Source organism: Malaclemys terrapin, unplaced genomic scaffold (assembly GCF_027887155.1).
Source record: "Malaclemys terrapin pileata isolate rMalTer1 unplaced genomic scaffold, rMalTer1.hap1 H_1, whole genome shotgun sequence".
NCBI classification, from domain to species: Eukaryota; Metazoa; Chordata; order Testudines; family Emydidae; genus Malaclemys; species Malaclemys terrapin.
The window spans coordinates 389,952-407,129 of NW_026530195.1; the positions used below are offsets into that span (position 1 = coordinate 389,952).

General features: G+C 54.5%; 1 protein-coding gene across 1 annotated transcript in view; it reads left to right on the forward strand.

Annotated features, from left to right (window-relative positions):
• The window catches only part of LOC128829617 (tyrosine-protein phosphatase non-receptor type substrate 1-like), a 41,887-nt gene extending 25,638 nt beyond the window's left edge, over positions 1-16,249 (forward strand). Inside the window, exons 6-8 of the mRNA XM_054015096.1 lie at positions 9,678-10,049; positions 10,535-10,888; positions 14,285-16,249. Of these exons, the coding sequence (XP_053871071.1) occupies positions 9,678-10,049; positions 10,535-10,888; positions 14,285-14,322 (764 nt within the window). The 3' untranslated portion in view covers positions 14,323-16,249. The remainder of the gene's footprint in view (positions 1-9,677; positions 10,050-10,534; positions 10,889-14,284) is intronic.
• The last annotated feature ends 929 nt before the right edge of the window (positions 16,250-17,178 follow it).

Genomic DNA, 17,178 nt, shown 5'->3' on the forward strand with positions numbered 1-17,178 from the left:
CTGTCCCGGACCTTCCGTTTGCCTCTCTGGCTTTGTGGTAGGCTTGCCTTAGCTCCTTAATTTTCATGCGGCACTGCTGTGCGTCCCTGTTATGGTCTCTGTCCTTCATGGCCTTGGAGACCTTTTCTAATATTTTGCCATTTCGTTTACTGCTATGGAGTTCAGCTAGCACGGATTCATCTCCCCATATGGCGAGCAGATCTCGTACCTCCCGTTCGGTCCATGCTGGAGCTCTTTTGCGATCCTGGGACTCCATCACGGTTACCTGTGCTGATGAGCTTTGCGTGGTCACCTGTGCTCTCCACGCTGGGCAAACAGGAAATGAAATTCAAATGTTCGCGGGGCTTTTCCTGTCTACCTGGTCAGTGCATCTGAGTTGAGAGTGCTGTCCAGAGCGGTCACAATGAAGCACTGTGGGATAGCTCCCGGAGGCCAATAACGTCGAATTCCGTCCACACTACCCCAATTCCGACCTGCTAAGGCCGATTTTATCGCTAATCCCCTCGTCGGAGGTGGAGTAAAGAAACCGGTTTAAAGGGCCCCTTAAGTCGAAAGAAAGGGCTTCGTCGTGTGAACGTGTCCAGGCTTAATACGATTTAACGCTGCTAAAGTCGACCTAAACTCGTAGTGTAGACCAGGCCTTACAATACACACAACAAGCAAATACTCACCAGCAACCACACAACAAAAACACTGAACCAGGAACCTATCCTTGCAACAAAGCCCAATGCCAACTCTGTCCACATATCTATTCAGGGGACACCATCATAGGACCTAATCACATCAGCCATACCATCAGGGGCTCGTTCATCTGCACATCTACCAATGTGATCTATGCCATCATGTGCCAGCAACGCCCCTCTGCCATGTACATTGGCCAAACCGGACAGTCTCTATGCAAAAGAATTAATGGATACAAATCTGACATCAGGAATCAAAATACTCAAAAAACAGTGGGAGAACACTTTAACCTGTCTGGTCATTCAGTGACAGACCTGCGGGTGGCTATATTACAACAGAAAAACTTCAAAAACAGACTCCAACGAGAGACTGCAGAGCTGGAATTGATATGCAAACTAGACACAATCAACTCAGGATTGAATAAGGACTGGGAATGGCTGAGCCATTACAAACATTGAATCTATCTCCCCTTGTAAGTATTCTCACACTTCTTAGCAACCTGTCTGTACTGGGCTAGCTTGATTATCACTTCAAAAGTTTTTTCTCTTACTTAATTGGCCTCTTACAGTTGGTAGGACAACTCCCACCTTTTCATGCTCTCTGTATGTATATATATCTCCTCACTATATGCTCCATTCTATGCATCCGAAGAAGTGGGCTGTAGCCCATGAAAGCTTATGCTCCAATAAATTTGTTAGTCTCTAAGGTGCCACAAGTACTCCTGTTCTTTTTGCGGATACAGACTAACACGGCTGCTACTCTGAAACATATCTAGAACTGATCCTCTGAATGCAGGGATATGACAACAAGTGGGCAGATGAAGGAGGACCTGGTTAAACTGATTGTACTGGAGCACCTGTATGAGCGGTGCCCGTCAGACCTGAGGATACGGTTGGTGGACAAAAAGCCAGAGGACCTGCAGAGCGCAGGGCAGCTGGCCGACGAGTTTGTGGACAGACGGTCGGGAGCGGGGGGGGGGGGGAAGGAGGAGTCTCAAAAGAATAAGCCCACCACGGTGCAGAGGGAGAGTCACCCTGGGACCCCCCCAAAGGGGGAATGTGGAGAACCCCCTCCCAAGGGGAACTACCAGGATCAGGACTTGAGAACATGGGCTGCTATTATTGTGGCCGAGAGGCCACATACGGGCCCAGTGCCCCAGGCTCAGGGACAGACTGAGCAGACCGAACCCACAGAGGGTTGACTGGGTAGAGACCCAGCCGGACGAGGGGAAGACGGCCCAGGCAAGGGGGGCTGACAGCTTCCCAACGGCTCAGGAGGGAGGAAGGTCCCAGGCCAGCTCCTCTGGGGGGCTGAATGCTCCAGACAATGGGTTCTCCATTTACAGGATGGGCGCGGGGCTGTCCCTGCGGAGAGAGTACCTTGTTCCCCTGGAGGTGGATGGGAGGAAGGTCAATGGATACTGGGATACGGGCGCAGAGGTGACGCTGGCCCGGCCCGAGGTGGTGGCCCCAAATTGGGTGGTGCCCAACACCTACCTGACCCTGACGGGGGTGGGTGGGACCCCATTCAAGGTGCCCGTGGCAAGGGTACACCTGAAGTGGGGGGCCAAGGAGGGCCCCCAGGATGTGGAGCTACAACCAGGGCCAACCCTACCCATACGCAAACTATGCAGCTGCGTAGGGCACCAGGAAATTTGGTCAGCCTGATCCTCCAGCCATCTGAGCTGGCCCCCTGTGGCTAGGAAAGCTGCTCCTGCCCCATGCCCACTCCACTCCTTCCTCTAAGCCCCCCCACCTCTTCCCACCCCTGCTCCGCCGCAGCCCCGCCCACACTCTGCCCCTTCTCCTAACGTCCCACTTTCTCCAATAACTCATCTGTGCATGGCATTGGATAGTTGTCAGGACGAGTTACAGCATTTAGCTTACAATAGTCCATGCAAAAACTTATCTCCCCATCTGGTTTGGGAACTAGAACCACTGGAGATGCCCATGCACTATTAGAGGGGCGGATTATACCCATCTGTAGCATGTCCTGGATCTCCCTTTGTATAGCAGTTTGGGCATGAGGAGACACCCAGTAGGGTGGGGTTCTAATTGGGTGAGCATCACCTGTGTCAATAGAGTGGTATGCCCGTTCGGTCCGTCCTGGAGTGGCTGAGAAAATTGGTGCAAAGCTTGTGCACAACTCCTTGATCTGCTGTCGCTGCAGGCGTCCAAGGGTCGTGGAGAGGTTCACCTCTTCTACGCCACCATCCTTTTTTCCTTCGTAGTAGACACCTTCAGGCCACTCAGTGTCATCTCCTCCCTGGGCTGTAAACTGACAAACATTTAATTCTCTGGAATAAAAGGGCTTAAGAGAATTAACATGGTATATCTTAGGCTTTAGGTTTGAGATGGGGGATGCTATGAGATAATTAACAGCTCCTAGGCGCTCCTGGACCGTGAATGGTCCTTCCCACGATGCTTCCATCTTATGGGCCTGGAGCGCCTTTAAGACCATGACTTGGTTTCCTACTTTGAAGGACCGTTCTCTGGAATGTTTATCATACCAGGCCTTTTGCTCTTCCTGAGCATTCTTTAGGTTTTCTTTAGCAAGGGCTAAAGAGTGTCAGAGGGTGCTTTGTAGGTTGCTTACAAAGTCTAGAATGTTAGTTTCTGGAGAAGGCGTAAACCCCTCCCATTGCTGCTTCACCAACTGTAATGGTCCCTTAATCTCACGGCCATACACAAGTTCCAATGGTGAAAACCCTAAACTGGGATGTGGTACAGCCCTGTAGGCAAAAAGCAACTGCTGCAACACTAGGTCCCAATTATTGGAGTGTTCATTTACGAATTTACGTATCATGGCCCCCAAAGTTCCATTAAACCTCTCCACCAGGCCATTGGTTTTATGGTGGTAAGGGGTGGCAACCAAGTGATTCACCCCATGAGCTTCCCAAGGTGGTCATCTGCTTCCTGTTCCGCCTGGAATTGTTCCCTTGATGCTGGAGACATCAGTTCCTCACTGGATTGGGGACTGGGGCTTGGTCCCTCTGGAAGTGATGCAGGTGCTGGGGCTGTTTCCATTGACTGTGATCCGCTGTCCACTGGTGCACTATGTGGTATCTCAGGCTCTGGCTGAGCCTCTTGGGTAGGGTTATCTGCTGCTGCCAGTGCAGGCTCGCTGGTGCCCGTTCCGGTTCTGGGACTGGCTTTGGCTGGGTCTCTGGGATTGGATCCACTACGGCTGTTGCAGTCGTTGGCAGGGGATCCGGTTCCACCACCTTTGTCTGGGTCTCTGGTAACACAGACGGGGCCCTGGTGGACGGCTCAGGAACAGGGATGGGGGTGAAAGCTTGCTTAGCCTGGCTGCGGGTGACTATTCCCACCCTCTTGGCTAGCTTCATATGGTTGGCCAAGTCTTCCCCCAGCAGCATGGGGATGGGATAATTGTCATAGACTGCAAAAGTCCACATTCCTGACCAGCCCTTGTACTGGACATGCAACGTGGCTGTAGGCAAGGTTACAGACTGTGACACGAAGGGTTTAATCATCACTTGGGCCTCTGGGTTGATGAATTTGTGGTGCACTAGGGATTGGTGAATAGCTGACAGTGTCCCTCCACATGATAACCTTCTTTCCACTCACACGCAGTTTCCCTTGGCTTTGAGAGTATCTGGGCCTGGGGACCTTTGGTGTGACTCCGGTGTAATGAACTGCAGTCTGTTGGGGTTCTTGGGGCAGTTTGCCTTCACATACCCCAGATCATTACATTTAAAACATCTCCAAGCTGACTGGTCACTGGGGGAGGTGGGTTGCTGGAGAATGGTGTGGTTTGACGATAAGGTATCTGAGGTTTTCCTTGGGGTGTAGGGGGGGCCTTAGACTGCCCCTGGTGGTAGGGTGTTGGTTCAGGGCATCCCTTCCGGTATCTGCCCAAACTGTGACCTGGGTTTTTCCTCTCTGCTACCTCCACCCATCTTGTTCCAATCTGCCCTGCCTCTCTGACAGTCTGGGACTGCTCGTATTGATAAACCTAAGAAACAAGACTTTCTGCTGAGTCCATTTTCTTATCCCATAAACGCTGTTTTACATCATCATTTGACATAGTCAGGAACTGCTCCTGTACAACCAAATCCCACATCCTTTCAAAGCCTGTAATGCCTTTTCCCTTCACCCGCTTGTTTAGCAAATCCCTCATTTCATTTACATAAACCACATTACTTAATCCAGTTCCCCTCTTAAGGCTCCTGAATTTTACCCTGTAGGTTTCAGGTGTAATCGGAAACTATTTCAAAACCAATTTCTTGAATTTACCATAGTTTGAAGCATCAGCAATAGGCATCTTATTGAATATGTCCAGAGCTTTCCCAGTCAGTTTTGTAACCAAAGTAGTCATTTTTTGATCCTCAGGAATCGCATGGAGAGTGCACAGTCTCTCAAAGGTGATGAAATATTCGGCAATATCACTGGATTCATCATATGGTGGACATAACCGCTCCCATTTATGGATTTTTCGGGAAGTGGAGCCAGCTGCTGAAGGGTTCCGTCTCTTCCACTCTATCACCTCCAGTTCATGCTTCCTCTTTCCTTCTCCTGAGCAGCTTGCTGGGCTAACTTCTGGGCTTCAATTTCTCTTTCATGAGCAGCTTTTTCTCTGGCAAATTGTGCATCAATTTCCATTTGTGTTAATTGCATTTGCCTTTTATGCTCATTTTCCTTCTTATCAATTTGCAGTCTGTGCAGTTTTAGCTTCTTCTGAGCCTCAGTCATGTTGCTGACTTTCTGCCTCTATAATAGCCAGGGCCGGCTCTAGGTTTTTTGCAGCCCCAAGCAAAAAAAATTTTGGCTGCCCCCCTGTGACGAACTGGGACTGTTCTTAATGTGGTATGTGGTCTTTGAATGCTGAGTGGGGAGTGTTGGCGGGGAAGGCAGGGGAGTGTGGCTAGGATAGTCTGTGTTGGGGGATGGGAGATTGGCCTTGAGGGACGACACCTGAGTATGTAACATGAGAACCCAGGAAGGGGTTGGAGGCCAGGTGACACCTTTGCCCAGGAAACTGAACAAAGGCTGTGGGAGGGGTCGCTGAAGAGAGTTTCAGGAGCTGGCTGGTGGAATGGCTGGGAGGCAGATGGGACTCTGACCTCCCAAGGGGCTCTGGTGCCCCTGGGACCCCAAGATGGACCTAACTGGACAGGGGGTCCTGTTGTCTGTGCCTGCAAGACCTGTCTTGGACTGTGTTCCTGTCGTCTAAATAAACCTTCTGCTTTACTGGCCGGCTGACAGTCATGGTGAATCGCAGGAAGCCGGGTGTGCAGGGCCTTGTGTCCCCCCACACTCCGTGACACCCCCGTCCCAGCCCTGGGCTCCTCGCCGCACCCCCCTGCTGCCCCAGCCTTGGGCTCTCCCCCCACCACCCACACCCCCTGCTGCCCCAGCTCTGGGCTCCCTCATTCCCCCCCCCACCATTGCCCCCCACACATACCTCCTGCCACCTGAGCCCTGGGCTCTCTCCCCGCCCCCACCTGCACCCTCCTTCTGCCGCAGCCCTGGGTCACTGGTGTTGCGGATTGTGGGGGAGTTAGGGCCCTGCACCCCTCTTCCCGAGATTCACTGCGACTCTCAGCCAGCCAGTAAAGCAGAAGGTTTATTTAAGGACAGGAACACAGTCTCAAGCAGAGCGTGTAGGTACGACCAGACCCCCTCAATTAGGTCCCTCTGGGAGGTTCAGGGAGCTTAGACCCCAGCTTGAGGTTCCCTGCGTTGCACCACCCAGCCCCAACTGAAACCAAACTCCAAGCCCCTCCCGCTGCTCCTCTCCTTTGTTCAGTCTCCCGGGCAGAAGGTGTTAATTCTCCCCACCCCCGTTCCTGGCTCAGGTTACAGCTCAGGTAGCTTCCTTCAAGGGAAGTCCCACATCCCCACTGCAACCCCCCTGCAACATTCCCAGGTCAAATCTGCCCTGCTCCCTGCTCCGTCACAACTGGTAACTCACTCCCAGGGCAGGTCATTCAGCAGGAATTTTGGATGTGCACAGAACACAGACAGGATTGGTTCCCATATGGTTACAGAACTGCAGTAAAGTGGAACAATTTTCAGCGTGTGTGACTGGAGGATATCTGGATGCATATTATAAGACTGTCCTACAGAAATGAGGAAAAGTTGAGGTGCCTTTATTATTCTTTTCTTCCACTCTTTCTTTCTATGGGGAATTTGCCAATGCAATATCACTATCTTCCTTTTAAACAAACAAAACTAAAAAGGCAATGGCTGTTGAAAATAGCAATTCCAGTCCTAATAACCACTGGGAAGCATTTCTTGCTCAATTTTATCCTACTTTCTCTACAGCAAGTTACAGTGGATCAGTAGATTTGATTTGGGAGAAATGAAGTAACAGCGGCCCAAACTGAGCTTGAGCCCTCCTGAATTTTGAGGTGTTCAAATCTGGAAGGCAGGTGCTGGGGGGGGGGGGGCTGTGGCTCCGCAGGGGAGCACGGCAGCATGTATGCAGCAGTGTGTCTGGCGCTGCGTGGAGCCAGACATACTGGTCTGAGTGGCACGGTAAGGGGGCTGGGGGGTTGGAGAAGGGGTAAGGGGTTCCGGGGGGGCAGTCAAGGGACAGGGAGCAGGGGGGGTTGGATGGGTTGGAGGTTTGGGGGGGGCAGTCAGGGGACAGGCAGCGGTTGGATAGGCATGGGAGTCCCAGGGGTTGGTCAGGGGACAGGTAGGGGGTGGGGTCCTAGGGGGGAAGTTGCAGGGAGATCTCAGGAGGGGGCAGTTGGGGACAAGGATCAGTGGGGCTTAGATAGGGGGTGGGGTCCTGGGGGGCAGTTGGGGCAAGGGTCCCGGGAGGGGGTGATCAGGGGACAGGGAGCAGGGGGGTTGGATGGGTTGGGGTTTCTGTGGGGGGCAGTCGGAGGGAGTGGATGGGGGCAGGGTGGGGCTACCCTCACTCCCCGTGGAGTGTCCTATTTTTTGAATGTTAAAATATGGTCTCCCTGCCCTTCCCAGTGCAGCTCTCCATTCACAGCAGGCTGCAGCATGAGGTCTCAGCTCCCTCCCTCCCCCTCTTTCCTGTTGGTAGTGGCCAAGGGAATGCTGGGAAATGTAGTTCTTTCCCTGCTCCAGGGCTGGCTCTCTAGGCAGGGAGCGAACCAAGGAACTACAGCTCCCAGGGCCCCTGTTGGCTCTCAGCTCCCAGGCTGGATCCCTGCCACCCCTGCAAATGTGCCGCCCCAAGCACCTGCTTGCTTTGCTGGTGCCTAGAGCCGCCCCTGATTATAGCCTAGCCCAAGAGCTAGAAAAAACAACAACAACCCAGCCTGTGATTTCCCTTGTTGCAGCTTAACTAAAGAGAAAAAAACTCCAGCTGCTCTCAGCTAGGAAAATAAATAAATAAATAAATAAATCCATGTGACTGTGACGGGGTCAAGACTCACCACCGCTGGCGCCTCCCTCTGGTTGCTCCGGGAATTAGCTCTGTTTACTGCGGAGGGCCCTCAGCGCGTGGTGTCTTGTCTGCTGTCTGCTCTGCTCTGGGACATGCGTTGCTCGCCCCTCAGCGGGGTCCTCTTCAGGACACTGCCCTCCGGCAGTGCCCACTACTCCAGACTCACCCCCTTCCGGACTGGGGGAGGGGGCGTTAATAGCAGTCTTTGGGATGTGGGGCTCTGCATGAAAGACCCTCTAAGCTTATATTCTACCAGCTTAGGTTAAAACTTCTCCAAGGCACAAATTCCTTTCCTTGTCCTTGGACAGTATTGCTACCACCACCAAGTGATTTACACAAAAATTCAGGAAAGGGTCACTTGGAATCCCTATCCACCCGATATAGCCCCCAAAGCTCCTTAACCCCTGTTCCTGGGGAGACTTGAGAATAAAATACCAACCTGTTACTTCAGCAACCAGACCCTTTGTCTTCAGGACACTGAAATTAATCAGGTTCTTAAAATAAGAACTTTTATTATAAAGAAAAAAGTAAGAGAATCACACCTTCAAAATCAGGATGGAAGGGAACTTTATGGGGTAATAAAAAGATTTAAAACACAGAAGATTCTCCTCTGGGATCAGCTTCACAGTTACATAACAAGAAGGAAACTACCTCTTTAGCATAGGAAATTCACAAGCCAAAACAAGAGATAACCTAACACATTTCCTTGCCCTACTCACAGTTTCTGTGGTTTTAGATGGATTGTTCCAGGTATGGTTTCAGGAGATATTGTACCTGCTGGCTTTTCCCTCCATCTGGAGAGAGAACAACACACAGAACAACAAAACAAATCCTTCCCTCACCCCCAATTTGAAAGTATCTTCTTTCCTCATTGGTCCGTCTGGTCAGGTGCCAACTAGGTTATTTGAACTGCTTAACCCTTTATGGGTAAGGCAATCCAGTACAGCTGCCAAGGAGGGATTTTAGGCTACAGAATGGGCTGGGATACATACAGGTTGCTACCCTTCCCCATATATTCATGCCATGGAGCGTGCCTCAGTTTCCCTGGGATACTATACCAACACTAGATGGTGATGGGAAATAAGGGGGTGACTTCACTGAGGGATGATATTTGACAGCCAGCACCTAAAGGATGGCGGCTGCCCTTCGTAAGCTGAGCCCAGGAGGAGGTTGGGGCCAGGTGACGGCTTCTGTGAGGGAAACTGGACAAAGCGGGAGGAGGAGTCGGGGTATGTGGTTGCAGAAGGCAAGAAAAAGGATTTTCAGTTTGGAGCTGGCTGGGGAGACGGGGGTAGGCCCAAAACCTGGGTCTGGGCTCCTCACCCCCCAAGATGGACCTGACTGAGGGGTCCTGTTTTCTGCACCTACAAGCTCTGTTTTTGACCGTGTTTCTGTCATCTAATAAACCTCTGTTATTGGCTGGCTGAGAGTCACGGTGAATTGCAGGAAGTGGGAGGCGCAGGGCCCTGACTCCCACATATTTCATGACACCAGCCCCACTGAGGGGTCAGATCTCTCCTGTCTGAAGGGAAGGGGGAGCAGCCCCTGCCAGGCCCCGTCTCCCTCTTACGGGGCCTGTAATTGTTTCTGGATGTTTCATTCCCCAGCCCCAGCTGTGTCTGAAATCTCCAAACCTGAGTCAGTGACGGAGGGGAAGGAAATCACCCTGAGCTGCCGCATGACGGGGCATTTCCCCGGGGTGCTGAGTGTGACCTGGTTCAGGACACAGAGATCTACAAGCACTCGATTTGTGGGACAGGTGAAGGGAGACATCCTGGTTCCTCTAGAAAACTCTGCCGAGTACAGAATTGACCCCGGAGCTCCCTGCACACAGGACGGGAAAAGCTTCCAGCAGGAGACGAGACTCAGCTTCACCCCCTCGGTGCAGAGAGACAAGTGGCAAGAGTACATCTGCCAGGTGGGGCACGTCACCCTACAGACCCCCCTGGAGAGACGCAGTGGGGAGCTGTATGTGGAAGGTCAGTTTCCAAGGTCCGCTTTTCCAAACAGCTCAGCTCCCATTTAGGCACCAGAGTAAGTGGCGAGATTCCCAGGAGAACTCGGCCTGTTGGTGCTGAGCACTGGGGAACGTGGCCCTGGGCTCCTCTGACCGTCTGGTGCCACATCTGAGCTCACTGGTGACTGGAGCAGTCTGGCTCGTTTGCATGTGCAGGAAAATGGGTTTGCGTAACGCCTGCAGGCATAGGGGTTGTGAGCTCAACTGACCCCCACCGTCAGGGCAGTTGTGGCCCCACACCCACTCCTGACCCCTCTCCCAGTAACCCCAGCACCCCTGAGGTTGTGGGTGTTACAGGAGTCGTTCAGGGGAGCTCTCCCTGGGTGAGGGGTGGGCCTGGCAGAGGCTGCTGGGGACACGGGGCCAGGTCACACCAGATGGAGACGGGGGGCGTGTGTCAGATCTCCAGGTGCTGTAACTATGACGTGCAATTTCCACATGTTCTAGTCCCACAGGCTCCAGTTCTGGGCGAGATCTCCCGGCCACAGGTCCTGATCCCCGGGGAGCCGGTTACACTGAGCTGCCAAATATCCAGGTTCTACCCCAAGGAGCTGAGCGTGACCTGGCACCGACGGGGAAGGGGAGAATCGGCGTTCCGGTGCTTAGACAACCCGGAGACCCACAAGATTGACACCCCAGACCCCACAGCCGCATATGACAGGAAATCCTATAACGTGACATCCCAGCTCTGCTTCACCCCCGTGCTGCTCGAGGACGAGGGGGCAGAGTACCGGTGTTCTGTGGAACATCAGACCCTACAGGAGCCTAAAGCAAAATCCACTGGGCTGCTGGAGCTGCGAGGTACGAGCGAGCGGGGCCGGGCAGCGCCGCGCTGACGCTGGGGTTGTTGTGGCTGAGGAGGTCTCTGCTCTCAGGCACTTGGAGCGTCCAGACAAAGCGGCACTTTGGGCTGAGCCTCCCCCGGCTGGTTCCCAGCACGTGCGCAGGGCCGGCTCCAGGCACCAGCTGAGCAAGCTGGTGCTTGGGGCGGCAGCTTGTTGGAGGCGGCGTTCTGCCCAATCCTAGGGCGGCACGGCCGTTTGTTGTTCCGCTCCGGCCGCCCTGTAGGGGGCGGTGGCGCAGAGAACCAGAGCCCCCTGCAGGGCAGTTCTCTTCCTTCCTCCCCACCGACCGGAGCGGAGCCCTCGCGGCAGGAGGTGGCGCAGTGGGAGGGGCCGCGTGGCAGCGCCCCTGCTGTAGCCCTGGCCGCCCCCTTCTCTCTCTCTCCCACCCGCTCCCTCCCTCCTCCTTCCCCCGCAGCCAGTCCCCCTGCACCCGCGCTCCGGCTGCCACGCAGGTTTTTTTTTTTTTTTTTGCTTGGGGCGGCCAAAAAGCCAGAGCCGGCCCTGCACGTGGGGCGGTTCCGGGAACGTTTGGGGACTGGCCCGTTGGCTGCTTGCAGGTTCCCCAGTGCTGGGGAAAGGGGGTGTCAGGTCTGGAGAGAATTGATGGGCGGGTGCAGCAGCCCCTCTGTTTAACACTGGGTTCAGTTTTCCACTTAAGGCCAGGACTCGCCCTCATGGTTTCGCAGGAGGAGAACAATGTGTCCTCCCCGAACTCACAGCCCAGGGTCTGAGGGCAGAGGAGGAATGTTCTAGGGAATTTCAGCTAAATCTGGGATCTGGTTCAGGAATGGGACCTCTGAGAAGGTTTTACCTAAAGCGTCTGACCTTTGTTGACTCTGTTTGCTAAACAGCTGGGTCTGTCTCCTTCCCACGCTGCCATGACTAAACCCCACTGAAAACGAGCAGCGAAGGGACAGGTGAAGACATTAAGCTGTAATTAAGCAAAGTGATTAATGGCTGTACCCAGTCCTTGCTCTCATGGGCACAACTGGCCCTTACCCAGGAGAGCTGCTGCTCCCCACACCGTGCCGTGGGACTGACGCCACCTCCTGGGGTTGAACTACTCAAACCCTCAGCAGAGACGGTCCCTTTTCCACTGGCGAGGACGCCCACAGTAAAGATGGCTGCTGTCTCCTGTGTTTCAATGGCACTGAATCTACCGGCTGCCCTCGGGAAAGATGCCCGACTACATGAAAATGAGGCTGCCCTTACCAAAGATGGCCACCCTCTCCCATGGTTTCCATACCACAGTAGCCAGGCTGCCCTCACAGAAGAGAATCCCCCCCCTTCCCCTCCATGCTCCATGGCTGGAAAACTGGCCTGGAAATTGTGAGGCAACGTCTGTGCCGTGAGCCCCAGCTCAGTCCTGGGGAGCAGCAGCAGCTGGGGGCCTGGGGCAGAGACGCTCCCAGCTCCGGTGCTGGGGGCTCGTCTGCTCCCAGGGGCTGTGGCGGGCCTAGGGACCAGACGCAGCACTGGATGGGCTCCCCTCACCGGAACAGGGCCAGCACCGCTGGGTGGAGTTAGGGGGTAAAGACTGACACGCTGCCCCCCAACACCATTAGCTTCTTTTCACCCTGCACCTCCTCCGTCCCCACTGCCTTCCGTATTCCCACTCGTTCAGTGAGTCAGGGGAGGGGACGTTCCTGTTCCCCACTTCCGCCCCACCCCATCCCCCTTTCAGTCCCTGTGTTCGACACAGAAAAGCCTATAAACAACTCTACAATCTGTTTAAGAGATAGGAAGGCTGGTCACATGTGATTTCCCCCCCCCCCCCCCCCCCCCCCCGCCGCCACATGAACCCTACAAAGCCAGGAAGCGCCAAGTTCTGGGGCAGCTCTGAGCCGTCCCCTGATGCTCCCACAACACGTTTCCGGGGGCGGTGACAGACTCGCACCTCGCAGGGGAGCTCCTGGGGCCTGGAAGGGATGTGCCCAGCCGCTGGGACGTGCCATGCTCAGCCCGCGTCGACAGACACGCACTCAATCTGCTCCAGCTACCGCCTGACAATAGCCGTGTGGCCACAGCGGGGGGTGGGGGGCCAGGCTAGTGCCGAGTGCGCCCCCAGGGGCCAGGCAGGGCTGTGCTCCGGTGACTAGCCTGAGCTCCCGCGGCTGTTTTTAGCACCAGGCCGTCTGTCTGTCCCCGCTGGGAATGACCCCTCCTGGCTGCTGTGTAGACGTGCCCGGCCAGATACGGACACACTGCAAACGGCACCCGCATCTCCCTGCCAATACACCACCAAGCTGTCCCTGTGAGCTCCTGCTCCCCCTCCGCCCCCCCGTACACACAGCTCTCCGGGTCCCTAGCCTGTGTGCAGCTCAATGCAGAGCGCGGGGAGATTGTCAGCACCTTCGGCGGCAGCCCTGCGCCGGTCAGTGGGGCTGGGAGCTTTTCACACCAGGGCCAGAGATCCGTTTGTTCTGGTTCATTCTTCCCCAGCTCAAACGGCTGCAGGGCTCCTGCCCAGACGTTACACGAGTCACCTCGGGGACCAAACCTCACAGGAACTTTAGCAAAGGTGTAGAATGAAACCCCTTGTGCAGCCGTAAAAACAGCGTGTGCAGCATCGCCCACAGCAGCCTGGGGCAGGTGGTAGGGCAGGGATGTTGCCCCTTTACCCCAAGAAGGGAAGGATTCCCCAGCATTTAAGGAGCAGCTGGTGATCCCCTCCTCACCGTGGGTCGCAGAGCTAGAGTCACCTGTCAGCAGGTCCCCCTGGGCTCGGCCATTACAAGCACATTACGAGCCCCGGGGGATTCCTAGCCCAGTCCTGGTGCTTCCTCATTCGGTGCTTGGGATTTAATACTAGAACCGGGACATGAGCGTCTCGTGTGAGATCAGCCCTGCCTGTCCCCACCCGCCCCCTTTCCCAGCGACGCCTGAGTCCGTTCTCTGGAGGGACACGTTAAACTCTCCCTCTTACCAGCCAGAGTGGGACATATCTCCGCTCTCCACACTCCCTCACCATCAGCGCCCAGGGTGGACAGTACCTGACCACGCTGGCAGCCTGGTTCTCTGGCCTGGGGAGGGAAGAGCTAATGAACAGCTCAGGGGCTGGGGGGGCTGTTTCCCCGATACCCAGCCTGGAGCAGTTACAGCCAGGTCTGAGCTCGGTATGTCCCAGGATTCCCGGGGCAGGCAGCGAGCTCTGGGGCCCCCCCAGAACCCAGCACCCATCTGGGTGAGGTCATGGGGTGGTTTCTCCCCCTCTCGGGGCAGGGTCTGTTCTGTGGATGTCAGGGCTGGGCAGCTTGGGGAGCAGAGGTGGGTCAGCTCGTGGGGACTGAGCCTGGTGTATTCACAGGGTCCCCAGGCAGGGGCCTCATTCCCGTTCTGTTCCTCCCTCCAGGTGGCCCGCTTCTGGATGGAGACATGGCCATTTTTTGACCGTCGTGCACTCACGCTACGGCCGGTGCTGGGGAGAGAGAGAGAGCCAGCTGCAAACTGCTCGTAGAGGAGAGAACAAACTGACCCCTTGTGATGCTGTGTGATTGACATGTGACTGTGTACAGCCTTGGTGTGGCCACTGTGCTACAACTGCAAGAGAACTTGTACCAAGTGCGTCATGTCCGGTGTCACTGGAAAAGTTGCGAATAGCTAAGTATGGCTATCCTGCTTATATGTGTACCACCCCCCCGCCCCCGTCCACTGGCCCAGTGTGAGGTTGTTCCAGATAGGGGAAGCCTCTTTGTGACCTTTTACACAACTTTAGGGGACTGGGCCTGAGGCTCCTTTGTGTGCTCTGCGTTGTGTGTCAGTGTGTTCACTCAGACCAGACCCACCAGGTACAGGCTTTATTCTGTAAAGAACATAGAACAGGATCACAGTCCAGCAGCCCCTCTGCCAGCCTGCTCCATGCTCCCAGCCCAGTCCGTGCAGAGACTCTGGGCGGGGAGGGCAGTGGGTACCTCCCGGCAGGAACCAGGCCATTCTCCCAGCATGCTGCAGTTTGTACTCCACAACTTGCCATTTCCAGGACTGCTGTTGAAGCCCACTGGCCCTTGGGCTACAGATGCATGTATCAGTTTTGTATGTGATATTATCAATATTGACTGTGCCCCTGTATCAGCGTTGTGTTTGTCTACACTGGCAAGCTACTGTGCTGAAACTTTCTCGCCCAGGGGAGTGAAAACTCACCCCCCTGAGTGCAGCAAGTCTGAGTGCTGTAAAGCACCAGTGTAGACGGGCTCCAGTGCTGGGAACCACGCTCCCGTGCCCCTTGTGGAGGTGGTTTACAGAAAGCGCGACCACACTGTCCCTTTAAGGCTCTTTAAGCTGCTAAGTGTAGACTCAGGCTACGTCTACACTAGAAAGTTCAAAGTGCTGCTGTCTGAGCGCTCCCACAGCAGCACTTTGATGTGCGAGTGGGGTTGTGCGTGAGCGTTGGGAGAGGGTAATCCATCTCCACGCGCCTGGTAATCCACCTCTACGAGGGGAGTCGCTCCGAGCGCCGGGAGCCTGTCTACACTAGCGCTTTAAAGCGCTCAGACTTGCTGAGCTCAGGGGGGTGATTTTTTTCACCACTGAGCCAGCAAGTTAGAGCGCTATAAAATGTACGTGTAGATAAGCCCTTAGCCCTTGTGTTTGTTCCTGGGGTAACACCCATCAGGCTGTTTACATCCAGTCTAGCCAGCACAATGTGAATGGACTATTCAAGTTTGATGGCCCATTAAAGGACACTCCACTAACCATAGAGGAAGCTGGTCCCGCCTAGGGTGACCAGATGTCCCGATTTTATAGGGACAGTCCCGATATTTGGGGCTCTCTCTTATATAGGGTCCTATTACCCCCCACCCTCTGTCCCAATTTTTCACACTTGCTGTCTGGTCACCCTAGTCCCGCCAGGTGAGCCTTCCTGTGGACGCCCCAGCCAGAATCCGGGTAATGGCTGCCGCTGTGAGTCAGCAAGGCGTCTAAAGTCATGTGACGTGCTCATGTGACCCTGGGCTCCATCTTGGGCCAGTAATTTTCCACACACTGTGCCTGTGGGCTTTGTTTGGGACCGTAAAATTCCCAGCACATGGCAGAGGCTATAAAAGACCCCTGAGACATCTCCAATTTGTCTTCATTTCCTGCTCCGATTCTCTGGACTGGATTTACAGCTACAAGGGTCATTTGAACTATGGACTGAGGACCATCCAATCTTTTGGAAATTGGCCACAAGACTTTACAAGCCAGCCGTCTTGTCCATCACTGATTCACTGCTGCAGCCCTGATCCAAGAACATTGCCATTATTGTATGCATATGAGCTAGTAACCATGTTTAACACTTGCCTTCTTTTCTCTATTAATAAACCTTTAGATAGCTACTAAAGTGTTGGCAGTGGCGTGATGATTGGGTAAAATCTGAGTTACAGATTGACCTGGCCGTGTGTCTGATCTCGTGAGATCAGAAGAACCCTTTGTTTGATTAAACTGGGGTTTTCAGTAACCGCTCATCATACAGTCAAGTCTCTGGGAGGGGAAACAAAGGCTGGAATGCCTAAGGAGACTGCGTCTTTGACTTCCTGTTAACCAGCGCAGTGCGACAGACGTTTACATTTGTTACTGGCCTGGTGTAATCTAATGATAGAATAACCCGTTTGCGGGGAGATTGCCCTATTGTTCAGCAATTTGTCCTGAATCTGGTGTGCTGAGCTGTGACCCACTGAGGCACAGTGACACCCATGTGCTACTTACACTGATAATTCAGGATTCAATCTCTACCGTGGTTCAGTCTCTCCAGCATCCTCCGAGGAGCAGTGCCCACTGAGAGTCCAGCCCCCAGGAACACCTTGGCCCGGGAAACTGAACAAAGGCGGTGGGAGGGGTCGCTGAAGGCAGAGTGCTGGAAGCGGGCTGGAGAGATGGCTGGGAGGCAGAGATGGCTCTGACCCCCCAAAGGGGGGTGGACTGGGATGCCCTGGGACCCCAAGCTGGACCTAACTGAGGGGGGCCCTGTTGTCTGTGCCTGCAAGACCTGTCTTGGACTGTATTCCTGTCATCCAAATAAACCTTCTGCTTTACTGGCTGGCTGAGAGTCATGGTGAATCGCAGGAAGCCGGGGGTGCAGGGCCCTGAGTCCCCCAATACTCTGTGACAACTGGTGGCAGGGGTGGGATCTACTGCACCCCGTGGACGGCGCTTCCTGCAGTAAGTGACTGGGGAGCAGTAAAACGAAGGGGGATTGACGGGGACCAGGCGTGCTGAAGAGTGAGAGAGAGACGGTTATTACCCCTGGGAGTGTGTGACCAGCGAGAAGGA